General features: G+C 36.3%; 2 protein-coding genes and 1 non-coding gene across 5 annotated transcripts; 1 reads left to right on the top strand and 2 right to left on the bottom strand.

The window, feature by feature from the left end:
- The first annotated feature begins 257 nt into the window (after positions 1-257).
- On the top strand, positions 258-6,229 carry LOC126691820 (uncharacterized). Of its 2 annotated transcripts, none has more exons than XM_050387004.1 (8): positions 258-680; positions 1,675-2,172; positions 3,391-3,556; positions 4,184-4,478; positions 4,887-4,959; positions 5,028-5,118; positions 5,209-5,281; positions 5,451-6,229. In XM_050387004.1, the coding sequence occupies exons 1-8, from the start codon at positions 597-599 to the stop codon at positions 5,572-5,574; spliced, it is 1,404 nt and encodes a 467-aa protein (XP_050242961.1). In that variant the 5' UTR covers positions 258-596; the 3' UTR covers positions 5,575-6,229. The 2 variants fall into 2 exon arrangements, with proteins under 2 accessions (XP_050242961.1, XP_050242960.1); XM_050387003.1 differs by having other exon boundaries at positions 262-680; positions 5,202-5,281.
- A 374-nt stretch (positions 6,230-6,603) lies between these two features.
- LOC126691819 (uncharacterized) lies at positions 6,604-15,678 on the bottom strand. 2 transcript variants are annotated; one of them, XM_050387002.1, is made up of 11 exons: positions 15,048-15,675; positions 14,218-14,532; positions 14,029-14,137; positions 13,850-13,943; positions 11,194-11,281; positions 11,021-11,104; positions 9,421-9,517; positions 9,232-9,319; positions 8,941-9,046; positions 8,760-8,852; positions 6,604-7,739 (listed from the first exon to the last, which is right to left on the bottom strand). In XM_050387002.1, exons 1-11 carry the CDS (start codon positions 15,228-15,230, stop codon positions 7,344-7,346), a joined length of 1,653 nt encoding a protein of 550 aa, XP_050242959.1. In that variant the 5' UTR covers positions 15,231-15,675; the 3' UTR covers positions 6,604-7,343. The 2 variants fall into 2 exon arrangements, 1 of the variants encoding a protein (XP_050242959.1); XR_007644842.1 differs by having other exon boundaries at positions 7,499-7,739; positions 8,760-8,847; positions 15,048-15,678.
- Positions 15,679-16,286: 608 nt separating this feature from the next.
- On the bottom strand, positions 16,287-16,447 carry LOC126693814 (U1 spliceosomal RNA). Its single transcript, XR_007645536.1, has one exon. It is a non-coding gene; the product is annotated as a U1 spliceosomal RNA (small nuclear RNA).
- Between the last annotated feature and the right edge of the window lie 5,763 nt (positions 16,448-22,210).

The following is a 22,210-nucleotide window of genomic DNA, read 5'->3' as shown; positions in this document are numbered from 1 at the left end:
TCTTGAAATTTATTATTATTATTATTTTGTTTATGGAAAAATTTATTGAAACTTAGGTAATAGATTTTTACCTAAATCATACTATTTTAACAATTAATAAGATAATAAAATTTTAGTTGGACTAGATTAATAGAATTTTACAGAGTTTTTTCCCTAATAAGAATGTATCTCTAGAGTCCAATAAGAGTCGGAGTTGTTTGACACAACCTAACTTGTACGAGTAATAACCTACTACACCAAACTAAGTTTCATTTCGAGTGTCACTAAATTGTTTTTTTCTGTGAAACTGGAGGGACCTACGAAGGGCAAAGACCAAAGAAAACAATTTCAGTTTCACTTGCCCCTTCTGCAAGTGCCACTTGTTCATATATATAAGACATATGAATCTCTCAACTCTCAACTTTTTCTTCCTCTGCTGTTTTTCTTTTCCTCAGAATCTATGGTTTTTTCCAGAATCTTGTGTTGTACTCAATTGGTCCCAACAGGGTTTTAGTGTTTTTTTTTTCTTCTTTCTTTTAGCTCTAGCTATAGTTCTAAACTTCTGAAGTCTTGGCCTCCTGCAATTTCTCTCTGTTTCAGAAATTCTTTTGCCTGATATGGAAAATGAAGAAGACCATGACCACCTTGCTAAGAAAAATGAAAAAAGTGCTTCCTCGACCAGCATGAGTGTTTCTCAACAGGTACTTTAGTTTTAACCTCTTCTGTTCTGTCTGCCTTTAGCTTCTGCTAAAATTCTTAGCTTTTTTTCACCAAATTGGAAATGGGGTTTGGTTTTTACTCTGAAATATGTGACTTGTGAGAGGTTTTCCTAGAAACCCTCCTCTTTTTGTTGGTCATGAATTATAATTTCCTGTCTCTGTTTCTTATAAATGGGTTTTGTATTTTTTTTTTTTTTTTTTTTTGTCCCTTCTTTTTATGAGTAGTTTCTACCAATTATCCAGTTGAAAGTAGTTTTACAACATATTACTGTGTGTGCTCTTTGACTCTTTGAATTTTTAGAGAATTAGATTTCTAAGATTATCTAAAAGGGAAAATAAAATTTGTAGTTGTTTCAGATTTTTGTACTTCAACTTGATCAAGTGTTGGATATGTCATATTTAATACATGCATCAGAGAAGTTAGCTTTCTGCACTCCACCTAGAAAAAACACTGATAAAAGTTTATGGTCTTAACTCAGCATTCCACTGACTTGTACAGTTAATCTTTGGTTTTATCTGTGATTGTGACACACTCAGCCAATCCAGAGAGGTACTTAGTAACATTAGTAGAGTCCAAATTAAGGCATGGAATTGCACATTTGCAAGATTACATCATTGGTTTCAACTAAATTCAATTTGAGAAAGCTTTTTTCATTGACTATTTGGGGCCACCTATGCAAACCCTGAATCACTATGTTGCTTACTACAGGGCCATATTTTGAAAGAGAAATTATGTAAATATGTAATCTCATATTTCAAATTACCTCATATTTTACATATTTATGTGGGACAAATTAAATTAACTGATACTTATTCTCAACGGTCATTTCTAATTTCTCCATGTATGAGAAATTTTATGCTTGTGTGACATTCTTTTATCATATTAGGTTGATGACAAAAGCTTAATGAGTATTTTTTTTTTTTTTTTTCTAATGACATATGGCATTTTTCTTCTTCTTTTTTCCTGCTTTCATAGGTTGGAGATTCAACTGAAATAATTGAAGAAAGGCCACCTGGTCCACAGCAGAGTCCAAAATCCCATGTTTTTGAAAAACCATCAATAATTATCGAGGATGCCACAGAGGATTATGTGAGAATAAACTTGCCCCAAACACCAAATCGCACCCCTAAAAGAGTAAATTTTTCCCCATTACCGAGCCCTAGTTTCGGGAAAGTTAATTTGTCTCCTGATCCCTCGTCCTCGAAAAATAAATTTACAATAAAAAGTCTTCTTCCAAAACTAAGTTTTAAACGTCAAAGTACAACTTCAGACATCGAGAAAGCAGCTATCATAGCACTAGGAGGTTCACCTACAGGGATATGGGAGAAACGTCGGCTTCCAAGGACATTGTCTCTTACAAAGCTATTCACCCTGAAAATGAATGAAGCTTCATCCGGACCTGTAACACCACATGCTCACTCAAATCCAGAGTCTTTGCATGGAGGAAACATGCACAGTCCGTTAAGTTCTGTTGTGAGTATCCACCACTTGTTAGCTTGAGAACTATTACTGTGTGTTAAGTATTTTAAATTGCCCCATTGTATTCTGCAATGTTTTTAACATCACAGATGGCAAGCATCAGTGACAGAAAAGCTAATTTCTGTTGAAGTTTTCAATCTATGCATCGTGTACATTTTAACTAGATGTGTATTACTCAAATTTGTTCTGTACATGTAAAATTCTAGGTGTTCACAAAAATATTGCAAAGTCACATTTAATTTAAACTATTTAAATTTTCTGATTTAGGGACATTGATGCTGCTTTAATCTTACTGTAAACATGCTTTAAATTTCTGTACTTTGTCAAATTTACTTGCTTGTTAACATTTCATGGTATTCCAGGCCGATACCAACTTCGTTGTTACTCAGAAAGCTAATTAATTTTAAGTACTAAAATTTGTGGAGCACATGTATGAGTGGCAGTGCACATAGTATGCAGAGCCATCCCTCACTTCCTCCTTCTTCATCAACCCTTGAACTATTTGCAAATGTTCTGATTTTAGGACATTCTTGGTTTATGTTATTGTAAAACTGATTAATTTTTCTTTACCTATCACCTCTACTTGCTGAAATTTCATGGTATTTATGGTTGATACCAAATTCTTTGTTATTCAGAAAGCCAAGTAACTTCTAATATTTAAATTTGTAAAGCACATGTATGGTTGGTAATGAAGGTAGTGTGTGAAGCTGTTCCCTGACTTTTTTGTGTACTATATATTTCACCCCTCAGACCAAAAGAACATTTTCTTCCCACAGAAAAAAACATAGGAAAGGTGGCTATCACAAGTATTTTTGGGTGGAGTGAACAGCAGCAAATTCTAGTTGTTCATCAGTCCAATAGTGTGCCACATATTTTTCCAGAGCTTAGCATCTGCAAACCTGGAATTTTCTGAATCAGTTTTGGTTCTTTTCATGAATCTTACTCCTACGTCTGTGATATAGTTCACCGCTTTGTTAAATCTCTCTCTTGATCAGGTGCCCGGGTCAAATAGTCCTCCATCCTGAGTAGCATATGAGCTCATAACACTTTGTCGTCAAAATTTCAATTCTTATTACATTTGTGAAAAGTTTCTTTTCTTATTTTCTTTTAACTAACTAAATAAATATACATCATAATTTGGTATTTCAATATATCCCTTGAATATGTTATCCAGTTCTCTATTTGATTCATGCATAATTCCTCATTATGCAGAAAGGAGGGTTCCGTCAATCTATTCATCGTTCACACTCAGTCCCTGAACTTAGGAAAGAAGGAAGCCTATCTGTACGTAGTGGCTTTCGTGTAATTTCTACTACTCCACAAAGGGCTGAGGGGACTGTCATGACAACAACAAACACATCCCTGGAAGATGATATTGGTAAATTTCCTCTTTCTCTCTCTTGCTCTGGATAGGAAAAGCATTATAAATTTATTCTCATAATTATTCATGATTGTATGTCCACAAACATTATCAAACAACAACCCTCCTCCTCTCCCCATCTTCATAGTTATTATATTAAAAATATATTCTTTCAAAATCAATTGGCCTTTGCGGGTTGAATTGGCCATGTCAACTCAGTAGGTTTGTGATGAAGTTTGCTTGGCTCAGTCACAAAGAGCTTCAAATCCCAGAAGTGGAAGCAGAACTTTAGTGCCGATATGATTCACCAAAGGCAGAGTATACATGTAAAACATAACAAATATCAATTCTTTGCTGCCTCATCTTATTAGATTCATGGCAGATTGTGACAGAGCTGTCCTGATAAGAACTCCGACTATAAGTATATTTGTAGCCTTAAGGACCTGAAAGATATTTTGTTTATTTATTTTTTTGGTAGGGTATACCCTGTCCATATGATGGGGATAATCCTTATGGAAATCACCCGTAGACCCCGAGTTAGGATAATACTAATTGCATGCAGTTTCAGATTTCATTTTTTAGTTTTGACCCTGTTTTGTAATGTGTGATAACCAACCTAGGCCTTATCTTAGTCTTGCGGTTCAGATGGAAATGATGATGATGTTGAAAATATACCTGAAGAAGCAGCTGTTTGTAGAATCTGCCTTGTTGAACTGGGGGAAGGTGCTGACACCCTCAAGATGGAATGTAGCTGCAAAGGTGAACTTGCTTTGGCCCACAAAGAATGCGCAATAAAATGGTTTAGCATTAAAGGAAATAAAATATGTGATGTGTGCAAGCAAGAGGTTCAGAACCTACCTGTCACCCTTCTACGAATTCAAAATGTTCCAGTCCATAACTTGCAAGGAAGTGGTCAGCAACCTGAGGTTGCCAGATATAGGTAAGTAAAAGTTTTCCACTCTACATGGGATAGGGAAAGGATATCCTTGATTTTTCTCCTTTTTCTTTTTTTAAAAAAAAATTTTATTTTATTTCTATTTCAATATTCCTGTTGCCTATCATTAAACTAAATATAATCCTGATTTTAATTTTACCTTTTCTGTTGCATAGATTAGAAGTCTAAAGACTATAAGTTGAAAACCTTAATTGAAAAATTACTTCTAAAGCCACTTGACCCAAATCAGGTTTAAGTCTAGTTGACTAGTAAACAATTAGACAAGACTTGAAAGTGCTTTTTTGGTAGTCATCTGTAACTTTTTGCCAATTTAGTATGTAATCTATGTCTGAACTCTGTTTAATATCATCTTCCAAGATAATATAACTGAAACTAAATGCAAATTTTCGTCAGGATATGGCAGGATGTTCCTGTTCTTGTCATTGTTAGCATGCTTGCCTACTTTTCTTTTCTGGAGCAGCTTCTGGTAAGTTTAGCGACCTCCAAAACTATCTTCCAAGCCTATTAGAGTTCCTAATATTATCATCTGGACAGATTTCAAAAATGGGATCAGGTGCAATTGCCATATCTCTTCCATTTTCCTGCATATTGGGTCTACTAGCATCCATGACAGCCACAACAATGGGTATGCTGTATTTAGACAATGCCTTGTGTGCTTGGATCCTGTCATCTCAGAGTTATACTAACTCCTCTGAAATTTGCGTGTAGTAAGCAGAAAATATGTCTGGATTTATGCAGCCATTCAATTTGGTCTGGTGGTTCTCTTTGGACACATTTTTTACTCATTGGTAAGAAATTCTTTGATCTCCAACACTTTTTCATGGCTCGTTATTTCCTCTGTCTCATACCCAATGATAAGTTGTAGGTTTGAACATTGTGGATCCCATCCTAATATAAGCTAAAGGTATGTGATCCTTTTAATATTGAGAGTTTCATATATCTGTTTGGGATCTGCAGGTTCACGTTCAGGCTGTTTTATCTGTTCTTATTGCTGCGCTTGCTGGGTTTGGATTTACCATGTGTACACATTCTGCTATTGTTGAGGCCCAGAACTGGAGGCAGAGGCGTCTTTCTCGGTTAAATCAACAACGTGGTTCTCAGGAGGAGACACAGCCAGGCCGATCATCTGAAACTGCACTTCAATTTGACACGGATCCTCACCACCGTGAAAGTGAAAGGGGAGATAGAGAAGTTATCCATGTCACGACGAGGTATTTTTAGATTAATTAATGCCACAAACAGTGGCATAATAAGGCAGGGTTTGGCTCTATTAATAGTAAATCTATTATGAATGTTTGGTTCTCTAGTCTGTAGCCCCCTTTTGGGCCCATGCGCCTTCTACACAGGGAGAAATCCTCACTATATCTCTGCATTGAAGGAAGGGGGTAGGGGAGGGGTAAGTCATTGTAACATTGTGGTAAATTAATAAAGATGCGTGAGAATTCTACTGTACTGGTTCAGAATGCAGGTTTTTCTTCAGGACAAGTAGGATTTTTGTTGTATTGCATATTCAGGACCTGCTTATACAATAGAACAAGTTGGTCAATCTCAGGCAATCAAGCACACACAAGAAAGGAGAATAACCAAATGTATAAACTAGCTTTGATTTTGCGTTGTTCGATACATGTAACTAAAACTGCCAACATTTTCCCCCTCCTCTAAGACAGTTTGGAGGGCTGTTGTATTTCTCCACCTTGGTGCTTTTGTTTTTTGAAACAAACCTATACTAGTGGTAAGTTGGGAGTTTCAATTCTCTATAAGGATTACCAGCAAACACGAGCAATATTACTTGCTCCCACATTAGAATACCTTCGTCAATGTCAAATTCTGTTTAGTTCTGAACATCGTAATATGTAAATTGCAATAAAATAATAGTAATTGAATTTTTCATTTTTTGAAGCTTCAGAATAGTAAGTTGGTCATATCATTTGATTTTGATCAATACTAGTTCCTAAACAATCTCACTGAGACGGAATAAGAAAATTCATATTTGCAGAAGAAAAAAAATGAAAGTCCAGTTAAATGTGGATCAGTTACATGTATTCTCCTATTCCATATATTTCTTAACAACCAAAATTTTACACCAAGGATTAAATGACAATTTTAAGGCTGGTAAAAACAAAAGGCAATTGCAGGATTTAGCAGTAATGTATATAAATATTAAGAAACAACATAAGGCCAGCAACGCCATAGATATGAAAGATAAATGATAAGAAAGGGTTGTCTTTTGTGCTTCTGAGTCCCCCAATAGCAGCTGCCAAAACAAACGAACTGAATCTGGGATAACCCAGATTCATGATGTCTATCCAATCTAGAAAACTTAAATATCAAGGCCTACAGATATATTTATGGCTTTCTGCATGTTACAATTTACATCTCTGCATAAGTTCATCCTCCCCCTCGAGAGTATTTTGTTTCAAAACCCAAAAGTGAGAGTCAACTCAAATTTTTTATTCCAAGCCAAGTCCAAAATGAATGCCTCTGAAGGATTTTACCACTTCAATCATAGCGTAATCCAACAAAGTTTTGACGTAATTGTTGACAATGAACTACCAACAGAATAAATCTTGAAAGCACTGCTGAGAAGAACATATCTCAAAGGGGCAACTTCATGTTATTCCTGTCAATCATTATACTAACAGCCGTTTTGTACTTACAAGGGGGGTTGTCTCCCTCCCGACCTCTTGAGTGCCATCACCGGCATTTTTATACGTTGAATATACAATAGATCCAGTTGGTTATTCTCACTCCAATCAAGTTTCGTATACATAACACGAAACCAACCAGATGAAAAGACAATGGCATATGAAAAATAGCTTGGTTTTTCCTTGTGATGGTTTGGCCATAGGCTCATAGCTTGTAACTGGAACTGCCAACCTTGCTTGAGAATAAAGGTTTCTCCTTAAAGCTGGTACTGGACAAAGTTTCAGAGTTGTTTGACTGGCTTTCTACTACCCCAGGTCTCATCCAGATCTTTATGTGCCCCTCCCGGCACACGGTAAGAACGGATTCCTGGGTAAATATCAAGCCAGAGAGGGGTTCAGTGTGAACACGATGAGCAACAACCGGGGAGATCTTTGGGACATCTCGTGTGCTTGGAGCAGGTTGCAGGTTACCAACTGGGCAGGCACTATCCCAGTGAGCTGACTGGCTTCCAGTACTGTATGTGGGGGACCCACCAGGAGGGCGCCGCAAGGGCACTACAATCTCATCCATTTCTAGATCCCACAGAAGCAATTGCGTGTCCTGCCCACAAACATATCAAGCGGTGAAATATGAAAACTATAAAGTATGCAAGTGATGCAAAGAATCAGTGAGTGACAAAAATGCATAAGAGCATCTAAATGAAACAAATAAAATATTAAACAGATCAAAGGCTATCACATCAATTCTTACAGTGTTACTTCCAACTCAAACCATATTCTCTCCCTACGAGGCTGCAACTGCAGTAATTGGTTTAATTCGCATGACAATATTAGCCAACTATTTATTTTCTTTTATTGCCTTATCTCACCTAAAGAAATTCTTTTAGAATAACCCGAATAAACAGGCCATAACTTGTCTAAAATACAAACATTTAAAAATTCTGTTCTCTCCTGTAGCCAATTATTAATCTCAACCCCCTGCTTGTAGTATCATTAGTTTCAATATATTTTGTTGCTTGACCACATAACATGTTGCATCATAAGATATGGCAATTCACATAATTTAACATTCATTTTGACAATTTCATCATATTAACATAACAAAAAGCATGGTTCCACTTTATTTATCTAAAAACTTTACTCCCCCCTCCTGCACCCTTCCCCCCCCCCCCCCCCCCCCCAAAAAAAAAAAAGACTTGTCAGGTAAGTAAACCCAATTTTGACTCCTATTAAAGTTGCCCTAAAGCCCTATTGATTCCAAAGCTTCCTCCAAAGTGCTGACAGAGTTTACCTTAACCGAAATCTCTGCATATCCCAAATTTCAGAAACCATATCACAGCTCTGACTTGGTGTGCCTGCCTTAGTCCAGGACTCTAGTGGGACTCAAACTAGTTTCTAATTGTTCCAAAATAGTTCCCAACTCTCCAAGACGGCAAGACCCCACAGAAGTGAGAGCCTTGTGCTCTAGGCAAGACCTTTATAATGTGAATTATATATCCAAGAAAAAGGCAGGTTTTCAGTAGTTAAAAAATAGAAGCTACATTAAAACAATCAACAAACAGTCAACACTTGTAAGAGGGAAATCATCATTTGCAATGAGACCAGCCATATTTCTCAATACCTGACCAACAGAACCAAACCGATACATGACAGTTTCCCCTGTGCCTTCTGAATTTGGTGATGACCAATATGAATCAAAACACACTCCACTGACCTGCCAGCATGATTCAAAAAACACTGAGCAAGGTGGCTATCATTATGTGAGAATTATATGTAGCCCAACATTATTTTAATTAACTTACCCATGAATTATGCCCCTCACCCCATGCTACAACCTTCCGATCTTCCATGCTCCAAACTTGTACTAAATCATCTTCACCTCCCGTCAGAATGTATTTTCCATCCATGCTGTTTGAGTGGCATTTTGTTGTCAATGATACAATCTATTTTCTCAAAGAGAACAATAAAATTTAAACCAGAAAGAACTACATAATGTACCAATTTAGATAAAGAAGGAAAAATCAAGGACAATAAAAGAAACATTTAAACTAACAACAATAGGCGATGACTGGGAAACCAGTAAAGTTACCAACCTCCAAGCACAACATAATAGAGCCCCATAATAACTTTTGCCACCACATACAAGTTGCTCCTTATAGTAGTCAAAAACTCGTAGATAGCCTGCATTCAGCATTTAAATAAAGCTCGTTTATGTCACTGCTAGTACAAAATAAACAAACTGAACCACAATACAGTGCAGTTGGGATGGGAACAAATTATACCATCTCTTCCCACAGTTGCAAGGTAGGCCCCGTCAGTTGAGAATGCAATGCTATTAATTGAACCTTGGCATATATGCCATCTAGCAAGTGGGTTACTCTGCAGAAATATTGAAAGAGGTCAACAAAGAAATGTTAAGTGAAGAAAGAAGAAAAATGATTCAACACATCAGATGTATCCCTTATATATGTCAAGTAATATTCAGCCTAGTGACCAGTAAAAAGTGAAGTGAGTACTCAGCTAAGTCACTTAAAGGATGTTACCAATATACCTGCACAAAAACCTTCACAAACCCGAAAAAAATGACCTTGCTCAACTAACACTATAACAACTTAAGAAAGACTCAAACCTTGGAAGTATGTTCGAGAACCAGGCATATTTCAACATGCATGATGTAATATTAAGCACTTTGGCATTTCCTGGTTATTGAGCCATAATGCTGTGGTCTAGGTTGAACCTAGTACCTACTGCTGCCCACCTAAAACATGAATGCAAAGGCACCAACACAAAATACAGAAAATCTCTCAAGCAAATAATATTATTCTCATAACATTCAATGGAAGGTAGACACACAAACACACCACTCATTTAAATGTGTTTTAGTCATACAATGTTGTTATTCTTATGATACTGACCATAAACAATCACCTATTGCAAAGTCAAACACTAACAAGATATAAGCTTTTACAATCTAGACAGAGTTGAAAATTAATTAGGAGGAGGTGACAGGCTCCCACTCCTTGTGCTAATTTTGGAACAAAGGCAACTTCACAGATCCTAATCTAGGCAATTAAATCACCAATTTTGTGCCCAAAGTCCAAGTACCAGTTGGAACTTATATCATAGCAAACAGGTACATGCATGGGCCAGTTATACCAATTAGACAACGGGAATATTACACTGAATGGAAACCATTTGTCAAGGCACAAAATGGTGTCCTGTGATGAAATATTAGTTGAAGCTATCAACTTAAATATCAATATACAGATGGAAAATTTGAATGAACAAAAGACATGACTAAAACAGCCTGAGAGAGTGAAGATCGAATTAACATCTGAAGTCCCCCAATCAATGCCAATGTGAGACTAGGAGTCTACAATTGGAAATGATCCAAGCACAATGTCTTTGACATATTGAAATCTGAATGATGGAACTAAAGTAACATCAGGACTCCTACAACTATTCAATTATAATGCAGGTGTCTGTCCACTATTAGCAAATTGAAATCTAATCACCAGGGCAAGAAAAATGTTGCATTGTCATGCCTTGTTCAAAATTTAACACAAATTTGCAAAGCTAAATTCTAAAAAGAAAAAAACTACATGCCACATATTGCCTAACAATTAATTAGTTATGGAATCTCACAATTCACCTCTACAAACACCATTTTTTTTTATTGGTAAATTACATGTGCGTCATATGCATCTGGTGGAATAGTACACCCTACTATTACAAGGGGAGGAGGTGTTATTTGAGCTAGAGCTCATTGTCTAAAAAAAAAAAAACCAATTTAAACAAAGAAACAAATAATAGAAAGGAAAGATCCATATATGAAGAACAACCAAAACAACTTGATAACAAAATAGCAATCAATTCCAGCACCTTACTGTAACGTGCATGCGCAATAGAAAACTGCATTGGATCTTTGACAAAAGGGAATGAAGAATCATTTGCGCCATCTTTGCCCTAGGAAAAAAGAAAAATGAAAAAAAAAGGTAAAAACATGCTCAAATCAAAACATACAACATGGAGAAATATAAGAGTTCAAGGCTTGCCTTTTCATACACATACAAGTTCCCATCGGCATGAGCAACAACAAAAGTACCATCACCTCCAGGCACCCAAGCAATACTAGTACAACGACTGTTGGAAAGAAAAAGGTTAATCAAACTAGTCATGTACTTTTTTTTATATCAGTAAAATTTTTTGATAATTCAATTGTAAAGTTAGTCATGTACTTCAAGTACATATCTGAAAATTTTCATACAGAATAAATAAAAACAATAACTATGAAGTGCGTGTGATCAATTATTAATTTCATTTTATATTTTCAAACCCTCGAATTAAGAGATGAGACAGTAGTATGTGTATGTTGCAAGATATCAAAAATATGCTTTGCCTATTATATATTGCGTACAATATGCATTGGATGAGAGTTGTTCCAGATTTTGTGTTTTTTTCACAAAAATAAATTTTGCAGAAAACAAAGGCTATTCCTCCAACCCATGCAAAATTGAGTAGTTCAATATATTTCTAGTAAGAATAATGTTTCTGTAGGTATAACATCTGTATGTTGAAGTGTATCCTTAGGAGAATACCAAAGTCGGGTGAAAATTTACAACTACCTACTTTGTCAACCAGGCCAGGAAATAGTGCATATACAGAGACAAGAAAAACATTTAATCAAGAACTAGACCACTACTGCCTCCGGAAGTAAATCATCATTATGTTGGGATCAATGATGATGAAGAAGAAGAAGAAACTAGGGCAAATTCCACAGTTCAGTAAGAACTACCTACTATAACAACCCAAATAGATTTTTTTTATTCGTAAGTTTACATGTATTGCACCCATTGGGCCTTTGAACCCACAACCTCAACCAACACCTTGCTCTTTCAAGGAGAGGAGGTGTCATTTGAACTAGAACTCAACCTCAACCAGAATAGAAATCAGTGTATAAAATAAAATCCACTGATATAGATGGTGCAGCTTTTTATTTATTTTTGAATGATGCAGATAATGTTTTTGCCAAGAGACAGAAAACATATCCATAACAAATACACTTCCTTCAAAACTTCCAACTTGAAACTTGATGCAGATGACTTGTCTATTGAGAAACGCACTACCATCAAAGACACATTCCTTCTCTACGTCCAGTAAGAAACATGATGGAAGGATGTATTATTTGTCCTTGCATGCATGCATGCATGTGTACAAGAAGCAATACCACAAAGCACAGGTTAACCAGCAAAAGAAATTTTATGAAGAATATATCAATTAGTTTTCCCCAGGTATCATACTGTCCACAGAGGAATGAAAAAGTAGAGATATTAAGAATCAACTTTTATAAAAGTCACCAAATGGCCCAAATTACAGGGACTTAGTTATGCTGTTCAATGTGCTTGTGCGTTCGGAATTTAATCTCCAACCATATAACACAGGGAGACAGTAGCAGTGTCATTTTTATTTATTTTTTTATTATTATTTTTTTAAATCCGACGTAATGTGGAGTGTCTATGCAAGTATCTCCAACAGTCCCAACATGGGATGTGAATTCATCATATAAAATGAACAAAGAATAAATGCCAACTATCATCACAAATTCAAAAGAACAAACAATGTGCTCCCTTCCTTTGCCCGACACACTTGTTTGTAAGAAGTCGCATATTATATTATTATTTTTGATTGCTAAGTCACACATAGTATAATAGACATGTCCCACATCCATTAATCATATTATTTCCAAAGAACTACTCCCACCATTAGGTGCAACACAAAATAGCAATTCCAATTGATAATCTTTTGTGGAAAATCAATTGATGGTGGCAAAAGGGCCTTCAAAGCCATGTAGAAGGAAATAATTCTAAGATCTTCCAAACAACATTGAGCATTTGAAATTGGGCACGAGCGGGGGGGGATACTAGCAATTGCAAGTGATGAACCCTAACTAGCTAGAAAGAAGGTGCTGATCCAAGCAACCCAAACATGTCAGGAAAACTTTAAAAATTCTTATTAGATATGGTTGCTAAAAACTATTGCATTTAATGGTCTCCCAATAATTGTCTGTTATACAATATAGTCTAGGTGTTATTTGTCAATAAATAAGTAAAGTCAAGGTATTAATAACTATCAACTTGGAAACTCCAATAAAGCCAATCGCTTAAAAACTATCAAATCAAAGCACAACCTGGTGGTTAAAGTTAGAGCATCAAGAGTACTCTTTTTCTTTTCTTTTCTTTTCTTTTTATCCTCACACAGTCATATTGGCAAGGTCAAAAACCTTTTAGAATCCACTTAAGTCTAGTAGTTCATGAGAACATATAAGCCATTGGATAATAAAGGCACTACCTGTTTCCCATTGATTTTTTTTTTTTTTTTAATTTTGTCTCTACACTGTAATAAAATAATGATATTAAATGTACAAAATTACTTCTTTTTTATAAGTAATAAAATGTACAAAATTACTTATAGAAAAAGACCTATTCCAATGCTTATTGGGCAAGAAAGAATAGTTATCTTAGACTCTACAAGCCTTTGGCATATTATCCATATTCCATGGCTTGACTAAATACACACAGAAAATGAACTTCAAAACATCTACTCAAACTGGATGCCAGGTGTAATATCTGATGGACCTGATAATAAAAAAGCAGAAAGAAAGAATTAACATCACATATAATAGAAGGGTACTAAAACAGAGTTAATCCTTGCCTGTTATTAACAGAACCATCTTTGTTATAATGTTGAGCCCCAACAACCTTCTTTCCTACATCCTGTAATTGCTGTCTCAGTGACACAGAGTACACTACAATAATGCACACAGGAACAATAAATTTATAACTTTCAAAACAAACTTACAATTCAAATTTGAGTTAACAATTTTATTTTACCATCCCCAGAAATCAACCCGATAATCAAATCGTGCCCATCCTTAGCATCCTGATCAAATGCGTGGCACACAGGGTTCGAATTACTGAAATGGATAGACTTTATCGGATCCTACATTTGATGATTTAATTTTCATAAGAGAACCCAAATTTTCCAAAACTTTTAAGTCAAATAACAAAATACCAAACTACCTTGTCTTGAGAATTCAAATCGCTTATAAAGATAGCATCTCCAACATTGAAGACCAAATAAGAACCTTTACCATCGAAGTTTGAATTACCCATTGAATTACTAGAACTCGAAGACCCCAATGACCCAATCCTACTAGTCCCACCATTAATCTTACTCCCACCATTCCCTCCAACAAAGCTAAGAGCCCGACTTCCATTACTTCCACCCAATAACCTTGCTGCAGCTGATCGGACCCCACTGCTAGCGCTGAAGCTTGAAGATGAGGCTGTCGGGGTTGATGGGGCTGGCTTGTCTTTTAGATGTGCTAGGGTTACCTGATCATTAAAAATTCAACCAAAAATGCTTTCAAAAGTTCAATTCTGACAAAAATAAAGCTAACTAAATGAACTAATACGAGTGACCATCAATGGATTCTAAAACATGGACTTTTGAGAAAATCCCTGAACATTAGAATCAACCAAACACCTTCCAGAAATTCATGTTAATAAAATTGAAACAGAATAGTCCTAAAAACCTTAATTTTGAAAATGGGTATCAAATTATATCCAAATATGTCAACATTAACCAAAGATTGTCATGGAAAACAATTAATCAAAATAAATCAAAACCCATATTCAAACGGTAATACTAACAAACAGGTATTGATCATTAATTAAAACCCTAGAAATCATTATCAACAAGAAAGAAAAAGAAAAAAAAAAAAAAAAAAACCTTAAACTCGCAGAACATCCATTTTCACGAAATGGGTATTCAAGAAAACTCCCAAAAATGAAAAATTGGTTCAAAAAAGTAAGAAATAGATATTTCAGAAATGTTTGGATGAATGAACCTGAGTGACGGTCTTGCCATGAGCGTAATGAAGGAGACCCGAAGGGTGAGTCTTCTCGTAGTGTAGCTTATAACGTCCTTCTGGGGTTTTGAAATAGGTCTTGAGCCCCGGTGACTGAACCGCCGTGTTGGCCGATGAAGCCGCCGCCGTTGATAGCATGCCGTTTGGGTTGCTGTTGATCATCGTCTACCATGTGATCATATAACACACAATACTACTAGTAGTTTTAGTACACAAACCTCTTTTGTCTTTTTTCTTTTTTTCAATTTAATTTTCAAAAAAGAAGACCTCGTGCTGTGCTCTGCTTTTGGTTTTTCTTTTCTGGGTTTTGTGTTTTTTTTTTCAATGGCTTCCAAGGATCAGAGGGTGGGATCCTGTGGTTTGGTGAATAGAATGGTACTTTGGGTACGATAATTAGTTTAGTTCATGTAATGGGTTGGGATTTGACTTTTTTTTGGGGGGTTTTGGGTCAATGGAATGGACGGTGGTGATGACGAGGATGTTAGTTACTGTCTTTGTCTGTCTGTCAATGGATTTTGATAGAGAGTGAGTGAAAGCATGATTCATTCATATGAAACAGCCAATGACAATTGGCTCATTGGCTCCGTTGAGAAGTTGAGGTTTGTGTTTTTATATTAATGTTTTTGCTTTCTGGGACTTTATCTAGTTTGAGATAATTATGATCTAAAGTCTAAACATAGGTTCATCCAGGAGGGTATATTCTGTTCTGTGTTGGGCCTACAGGCCCACTTGTATGACAGGCTCTGTGACTCTGACCCAAAAAAAGAAAAATGGTTTGTTTGATGGGTTGTGGATAAACTTTGGAGAACAAAAATGAGTCTTTATACTTGCTGTTCTTTTCATGTTTTTGGATTGCCATAGAACCTGCTGAAGCCCCAATGGTTTGTATCTATCCATACGGCTTAAAATGCTGTAGCCCATTGGTGTTTCGATTAGCCCCTCGGTGTTTATAGGTTAAGTGTCTCACAAAGTTTATTAACACGTGAATACTTCCTTAAGGACAAAGCATATGGTGTTTCTCAAAGAGTAATACAACAATTAGTATCTGAACTAGAAAGTACTACAATAATTTTCACAGAAGCTAATTTCTTAAATTATTGCTGGGGATTCTTAACCCAAAGCCAAAGCAATTCCGGTTTAGAATTTACTTACATTTAAGTTCCTTAAACATAACGTGCAGACACCCATAATCCAATAAAATTTTTTAGTATAATTTAGATAGGGGCCGCGCGAACGCAGGCCCCCACTACCACAAATTATGACGTAGGCTCTGCCACTTGGGCAGACCTTAGGCGAGCACCCCTCCTAAGTGCAATGGAGGTCACTAGCCTAGGCCATGGGCCTTTTTGATCACCCATTGACCCCGTCCAGGTAAGTATGTTTCACGTTCCCATGAGTCCTCTTTTTATAGTAGCTCCACTCCCTTTTTCTTCTTATGCGTTTCCGATGTGGGATTACAGCTTTACAAGTACAAAACCCACACACGTTTTGTCTCACAGCTTAACAAGACCACACGACACCCACTCACTTACTTCCACTCCAATTAACACTGTTAAAATCGTGCTGTGCCACTAGGAAGAATGATAATATTCATTGAAAAAGCAAAAAGCGTATTTGATAGCCTTGTCATGGAGCAAATCATGAATTCCTATGCACCCACCAAATGAATTTACTGAGTTTTTTAACTTTTTCCCATGCAACCATTGCAGAAGCCATGGACATAAGATAGGCTGAAATATTCAGATTGAAGAAATTAAATTGAGGGTGTGATGCAGCTCTTTGAGTTTTCAATCCATTTCCAAATTACAAGTCTTCTGGCTGGGAGGTAGTTCCAGGAGTACCAAATAATTTTCCCATAAGCAATGGGTTAAGAAACCAAACTTTGTTCTTTATATTCTAGGCTATTTAAGGCTAGCTTGGTAAGAATTTGATTTCCCTCCTGGTTTTGGAGAGTGGATCCTCATCAACCTCCAATCACAGACCCCAGAAATTTTTCTTTTAGATTGTAAGGTATGAACTCTTAAACACAGTTTACAATTTTTTTGGGAAATACTGTCCTTTTACCTACTAACATAAGATGTCATCTTTGTTAAAATACGATTTTTTTTTTTTTTATTGTTCATAAAATCTATCAAAACTTAGTTAAATTATTTATTAGAATAATCATTTATCGAAATTTTATATATGAGTAAAAAAAAGAAATTGAGGTCTATTACAACAGTAAAATGTGATTGTTCAAAACAAATCATCTATTACGTCAACTCTACTTTAAGATAACCTAATAATCACTTGCTGTGGCTAAGATTATAAACATGTTCAACAAACAATTGATTCCAACAATTCATATCGAATGACTAGAAAGAAATAGAAAATTTGAAAAAGAAAATAGAAAAAGTGAAAGCATGGCTGGTATTTTTAGAGTTGGGCTTCTTTTTTTTTTTTTTTTTTTTTGAAACCGAGTTGGGCTTCCAAATGATCACTTAGCCTCCAAATAAGAAGCCATGAATATTGTTGAACAAAAATAACACAAAGAAATTAAATAAGATAATGGTGATAAATTGATCATAATTATGGAATCTTATCATTCCACCCCCTAAAAAGCTAACCTTATCCTTAATCGCATATGAATTCTGCTAGATCCCCTGTGTCCTTGATCATTCTGGAAAGACCATCTTAAAATATTTTGTCAACTAAAAGATGCAAAATAACAATCTTTTAATTTTTAGAGAAATTACACTTTATTACCCTAAACTATGCACTAGATTACACTTTGCACCCTAAACTATTTGAACCAAGGGAGTCAATCTCGTACCAAAGGCTGTACCAATTTGACCAATGAAACGATATATTTCGACACCGGTCAATACCAGTGTACTGTTTCGAATTTACCATTATTTTTTATATTTATAAATATGTGTGTGTATTAATAAATATAAAAATTTACCATAAAACATTAGCTCAATTTAGAACAAATTATTTATGGTTTTAGACTTAAGCATCAATTAAAAGAAAAAAAAACATAAAATAAAATATAGAAAGCTTAATTGTTCATTGCATACTAAGAAAACAAATAATACTAATAAGTTAATACAAAATAAGTTACCATTTTGCCTTTACAAAAATTCAAAAATTACAAAACTAAAAAAAACGTTGGCATTTAAACCAGTTGGTATGACCGGTATTTAAACCAGTACGAAACATTGGCATTTCGATACTAGTATACGTACCAATACGGTACATACCGAATGATATTGTAAGGACACAAAATCTTTAACGGCCCGACATCGACGTTGGGCTCTGCCCCACCTTGTAAGGACACAAAATCTTTAACGGCCCGACATCGACGTTGGGCTCGCACACAGAAAGTCCCTCACAATAATATTTGTAGAGAGTGGGCTTGAAAGGCCAGCGTTGGGGCACGGGGCGACATTTCGAGTCGGACTACAGGTGAACTGATATGAGATAGAGCTTTGGGCTGGATATTCAGGCCCATCAATCTTGTATCTAGGAGGATTTGGCTCCTCGGATCATGTCCGAGGAGCGTTGGCGCTGTCCCCGGTTACTCGTCGAAGGGTTTTTACGTGGTGTCCGGCGTGTATTATCCAGACATTCTCTTTCTTCAAGCCTTTTTCCAGAAGCTAGATGGAGAGCCCCTTCTTGGTCACATAACATTCTCTTTTATACTCGCCTACGTTCGTTGTCCTTCGTCCACGTGTAGGGTCGATCTTTCCGGGGCAGATATCTGTCCCATCAGTCTAATCCCTGAGTTGTGGGAGATGGTCCATAAAGCCTAAAAATCCGGATCTGTTTGGGGCGGTGTCATGTCAATGAAGGGTATTAAGGACTATTTCCGTGAGATATTTTCTGATCTTTCAAGTCTGCCTGCATCCCATTTTCGTTAATGGGGTTCTGGGCTTTCCGAAGACGGAGCGGTCCTCGGACGTGCCCTTGAACCACATCGGGCTCACTGTTTTTGGGCTTGGGCCCTGGCCTCCTTTAGTTTGGGGGCCTGTGGACTCCCTATAAGCGAGCAAGCCGGGCCCATAGACTCTTGGCCCCCACAGATATCAGTACGGTATCGACCACATTGATTTGAACGCACATTTTGCACCATAAACTATCATACTTACCACACTTTGCACCCTAGTGTTATTTTTGTTGTTATATTTAACAAAATCCTACTGCACGTGACAATCACGTGCTTCTTGCTTAGGTAAAACAAACTTAAAAGACCAAAACACCCTTCTTCAAAATCAATTAAAACAAAACCCAATTTTTCCACATCTCTCTCCCATGAGTGCCTCTCCTAAATTCAGATTCTTGTAAACCCTAAAGACACATGACCATGTCTTTGCTTCTAGACACCAAACTGCTGCTGGTAAAAATACCACTTATAACTATCTTAATATTACATGGGCACTTTATGGACCCTATTGGCGTCAAAAGAGAGTAAGATTTACCTCTTTGAGCTGTTTAGCTCAAAACGACTCGAAACCTATCAATATATTCATGTTGAAGAAATGTGAACCTTTGTGTCACGCCTTTGAACCTTATCAAGGAAGCCAATTAGGCTTAAAGACTATCAGGCCTTTGCACCTTGTTAGGGAAGCCAATTATGCTTAAAGATCATCTCTCCCGTCTTACTCTTAAGCATTATACGCAAAATTGTATTGGTTCCATTAAATAAATAAAAAAAGCTAAATTGTATTGGCCAAGAAGTATTTTAGTGAGTCCAAACATGAAACTTTGATTGTGAAGCTTGAAGAATTTTAAGAAATGTTAGACAAGTTGTTCTTGTTAAATGGGGGTGTTGAACATAAGGGATTGGAGCGGTGGTGGAGCAGAAGGAATTTTTCAAATTGGGGATTTAGGGTTTACAAGAATCTGAATTTGGTAGAGGCACGTACGCAAGAAAGATGTAAAAAAAAATTGGGTTTTGTTTTAATTGATTTTGAAGAGAGGTGTTTTGGTCTTTTAAGTTTGTTCCACTAAGCAAGAATCATGTGCTTGCCACGTGCAGTAGGATTCTATTAAACATAAGCAAAAATAACATCAGGGTGCAAAGTGTGATAAGTGTGATAGTTTAGGGTGCAAAATATGCATTCGAATAGTTTTGAGTGCATAGTTTAGAGTAGTAAAGTGTAATTTCCCCTTAATTCTTCAATCAAGTTTTCCAATACAAATACCCCACAACTTTGAATAGTTTGAAATTAAAATTTTCAACTCCATTAGTCGATATATGAAAAACGTTAGTATTTGCTAGAAAGTCAAAAAAAATCTTACTAGTTACGAGAGATGGGCTCACAAGATTTGATTTCTACTAAGACCTTTGATTACTTTCTTAGAAATTTGGACCTCTTAAGTTGACATCTTTCATCTTTGTAATTAATTTCCATTAATTCAAGAGATTAAATTGGGTTAGGAGTTAGCGTAAAAGGTATGTTTTATGCCAACAAATCCTAACCTGTCACGTCAGTGAAATAATTTAAGTTCAATACACTCACCATACAAAACTATAACATAGTTAAAACACCAAACCCTTTCAAACACAACACTTTCAGACACATCCACACCCACCTCCACCTCCACTACCTCACCACCCACCTCCTCCACTTCCTCAAATCCAAGCTCCACCACCACCTCCTCCACTTCCTCAAATCCAAGCTCCACCACCACCCTTCACTCACTTCAACTTTCACATCTTCAACTGGGCCTCCACCATCAAATTCTTCGCCGACCTTTCCTCCTTCCACAAATTCTTCGCCTCCAATCCCTACCCTTGCTCCGACGGTATTTTCTCTTGCCCAAGAACCAAACCCATATTCAGATTTTCAATCAATGCTTGTAGAGTTTGGAAATTGGATGATGTTGTTGCTTTTGAATCTATGAAAAAACTGATTGATGGGAAGCCTAGTGTTGCGCTTTATAGTAACATTTTAGACTAAACATAGGTTACAATGGTGATAGGTTTTATTATAATCTACTTAGAATGACCCGCTTTGACATGAATGGGATAAATTCGAACCGAAATCAATCGACCCATTCCGATGTGTCTGCCAGTCCAACCCAAGGTAGGGTTCCCCAGCTTTGTGGACAAAGCTGCCGTCCTTCTTGTCCTAAAGTAACAAATAATAATAATAATAATAATTAAAAAAATTAAAAAAAAAAAAAAAGAAAAAAAGTAAAACGGCAAACATAGGAATAGTACAAATAGTTGAAAGTTGAAAATAAATGGCAAATCAGAGTTGTGAGTAGGTTTGAACGTGTTGTGTTTGAAAGGGTTTGTGCAGTGTGTATTGAATTTCAATTATTTATCTGATGTGGCAAGTTAGAAGTAACCTGCGTAAAACACACCTTTTCCGCTAACTCTTGACCCAATTTAATCTCTTAATTCAACCATCATCTTCTACTCAAATGATTTTGTAATCTCTTCTTGAAAACAGCAATTTACATGTGTGGCATGGGCCCAAATTATATTTTTTCTTTAATAAAATCAAGAAAGATCTTTATAGGAAACAAGCTGCCAAAAAAGCAACACAAAGTACAGCAAGCAGAGAAACGCAACACAGAATACAAGCTGATATGACAGCAAACACAAAACAAATCACCTTCTCAATAGTCTAAACAGAGGACCTACAATACCTGAGAAAGGCAATAGATAGTCCCCATTTACGGCAAACTTCTTTGTTCTCATCAACACAATGGAAGGACCCTCCGAACTCAAGTCTCATTTTCTCCTATTTCTTAATGTTAGTAATAATCTGCTCTTCAAAACTAGGACAACCTTGATGCAACACAGCATTCCTGCATTTCCGGAATTGATAAACAGTGGCCCCAAAGCCAAGTTAAAAAATTACAGCCTTCAATCTCTGCCCTCTCCAATTGTTTACAGCCCAATTAACTATCTTCTCCCAACCAATCTCAGGATTGCATTGTAGGCTGAATTCCATACATAAATCATTTTCCAGACTCTTCTTGCAACGTGGCATTCAAAGAATAAATGTCTCAGCTCTCTGAATTTGCCCTCAAGAATAGGCACAATACATCGCTGTGTACTCCCCATTTCGACAATCCATCTCTTGTAAGCAACCTGTGTTTCATCGCTATCCAACATATAAAGGCATGCCTAGGGATCATTTGTG

Source organism: Quercus robur, chromosome 7 (assembly GCF_932294415.1).
Source record: "Quercus robur chromosome 7, dhQueRobu3.1, whole genome shotgun sequence".
In the NCBI taxonomy this organism is placed as follows: Eukaryota; Viridiplantae; Streptophyta; class Magnoliopsida; order Fagales; family Fagaceae; genus Quercus; species Quercus robur.
Note: the sequence above shows the minus strand (reverse complement) of the source record. Positions and strands in the feature narration are given on the sequence as shown.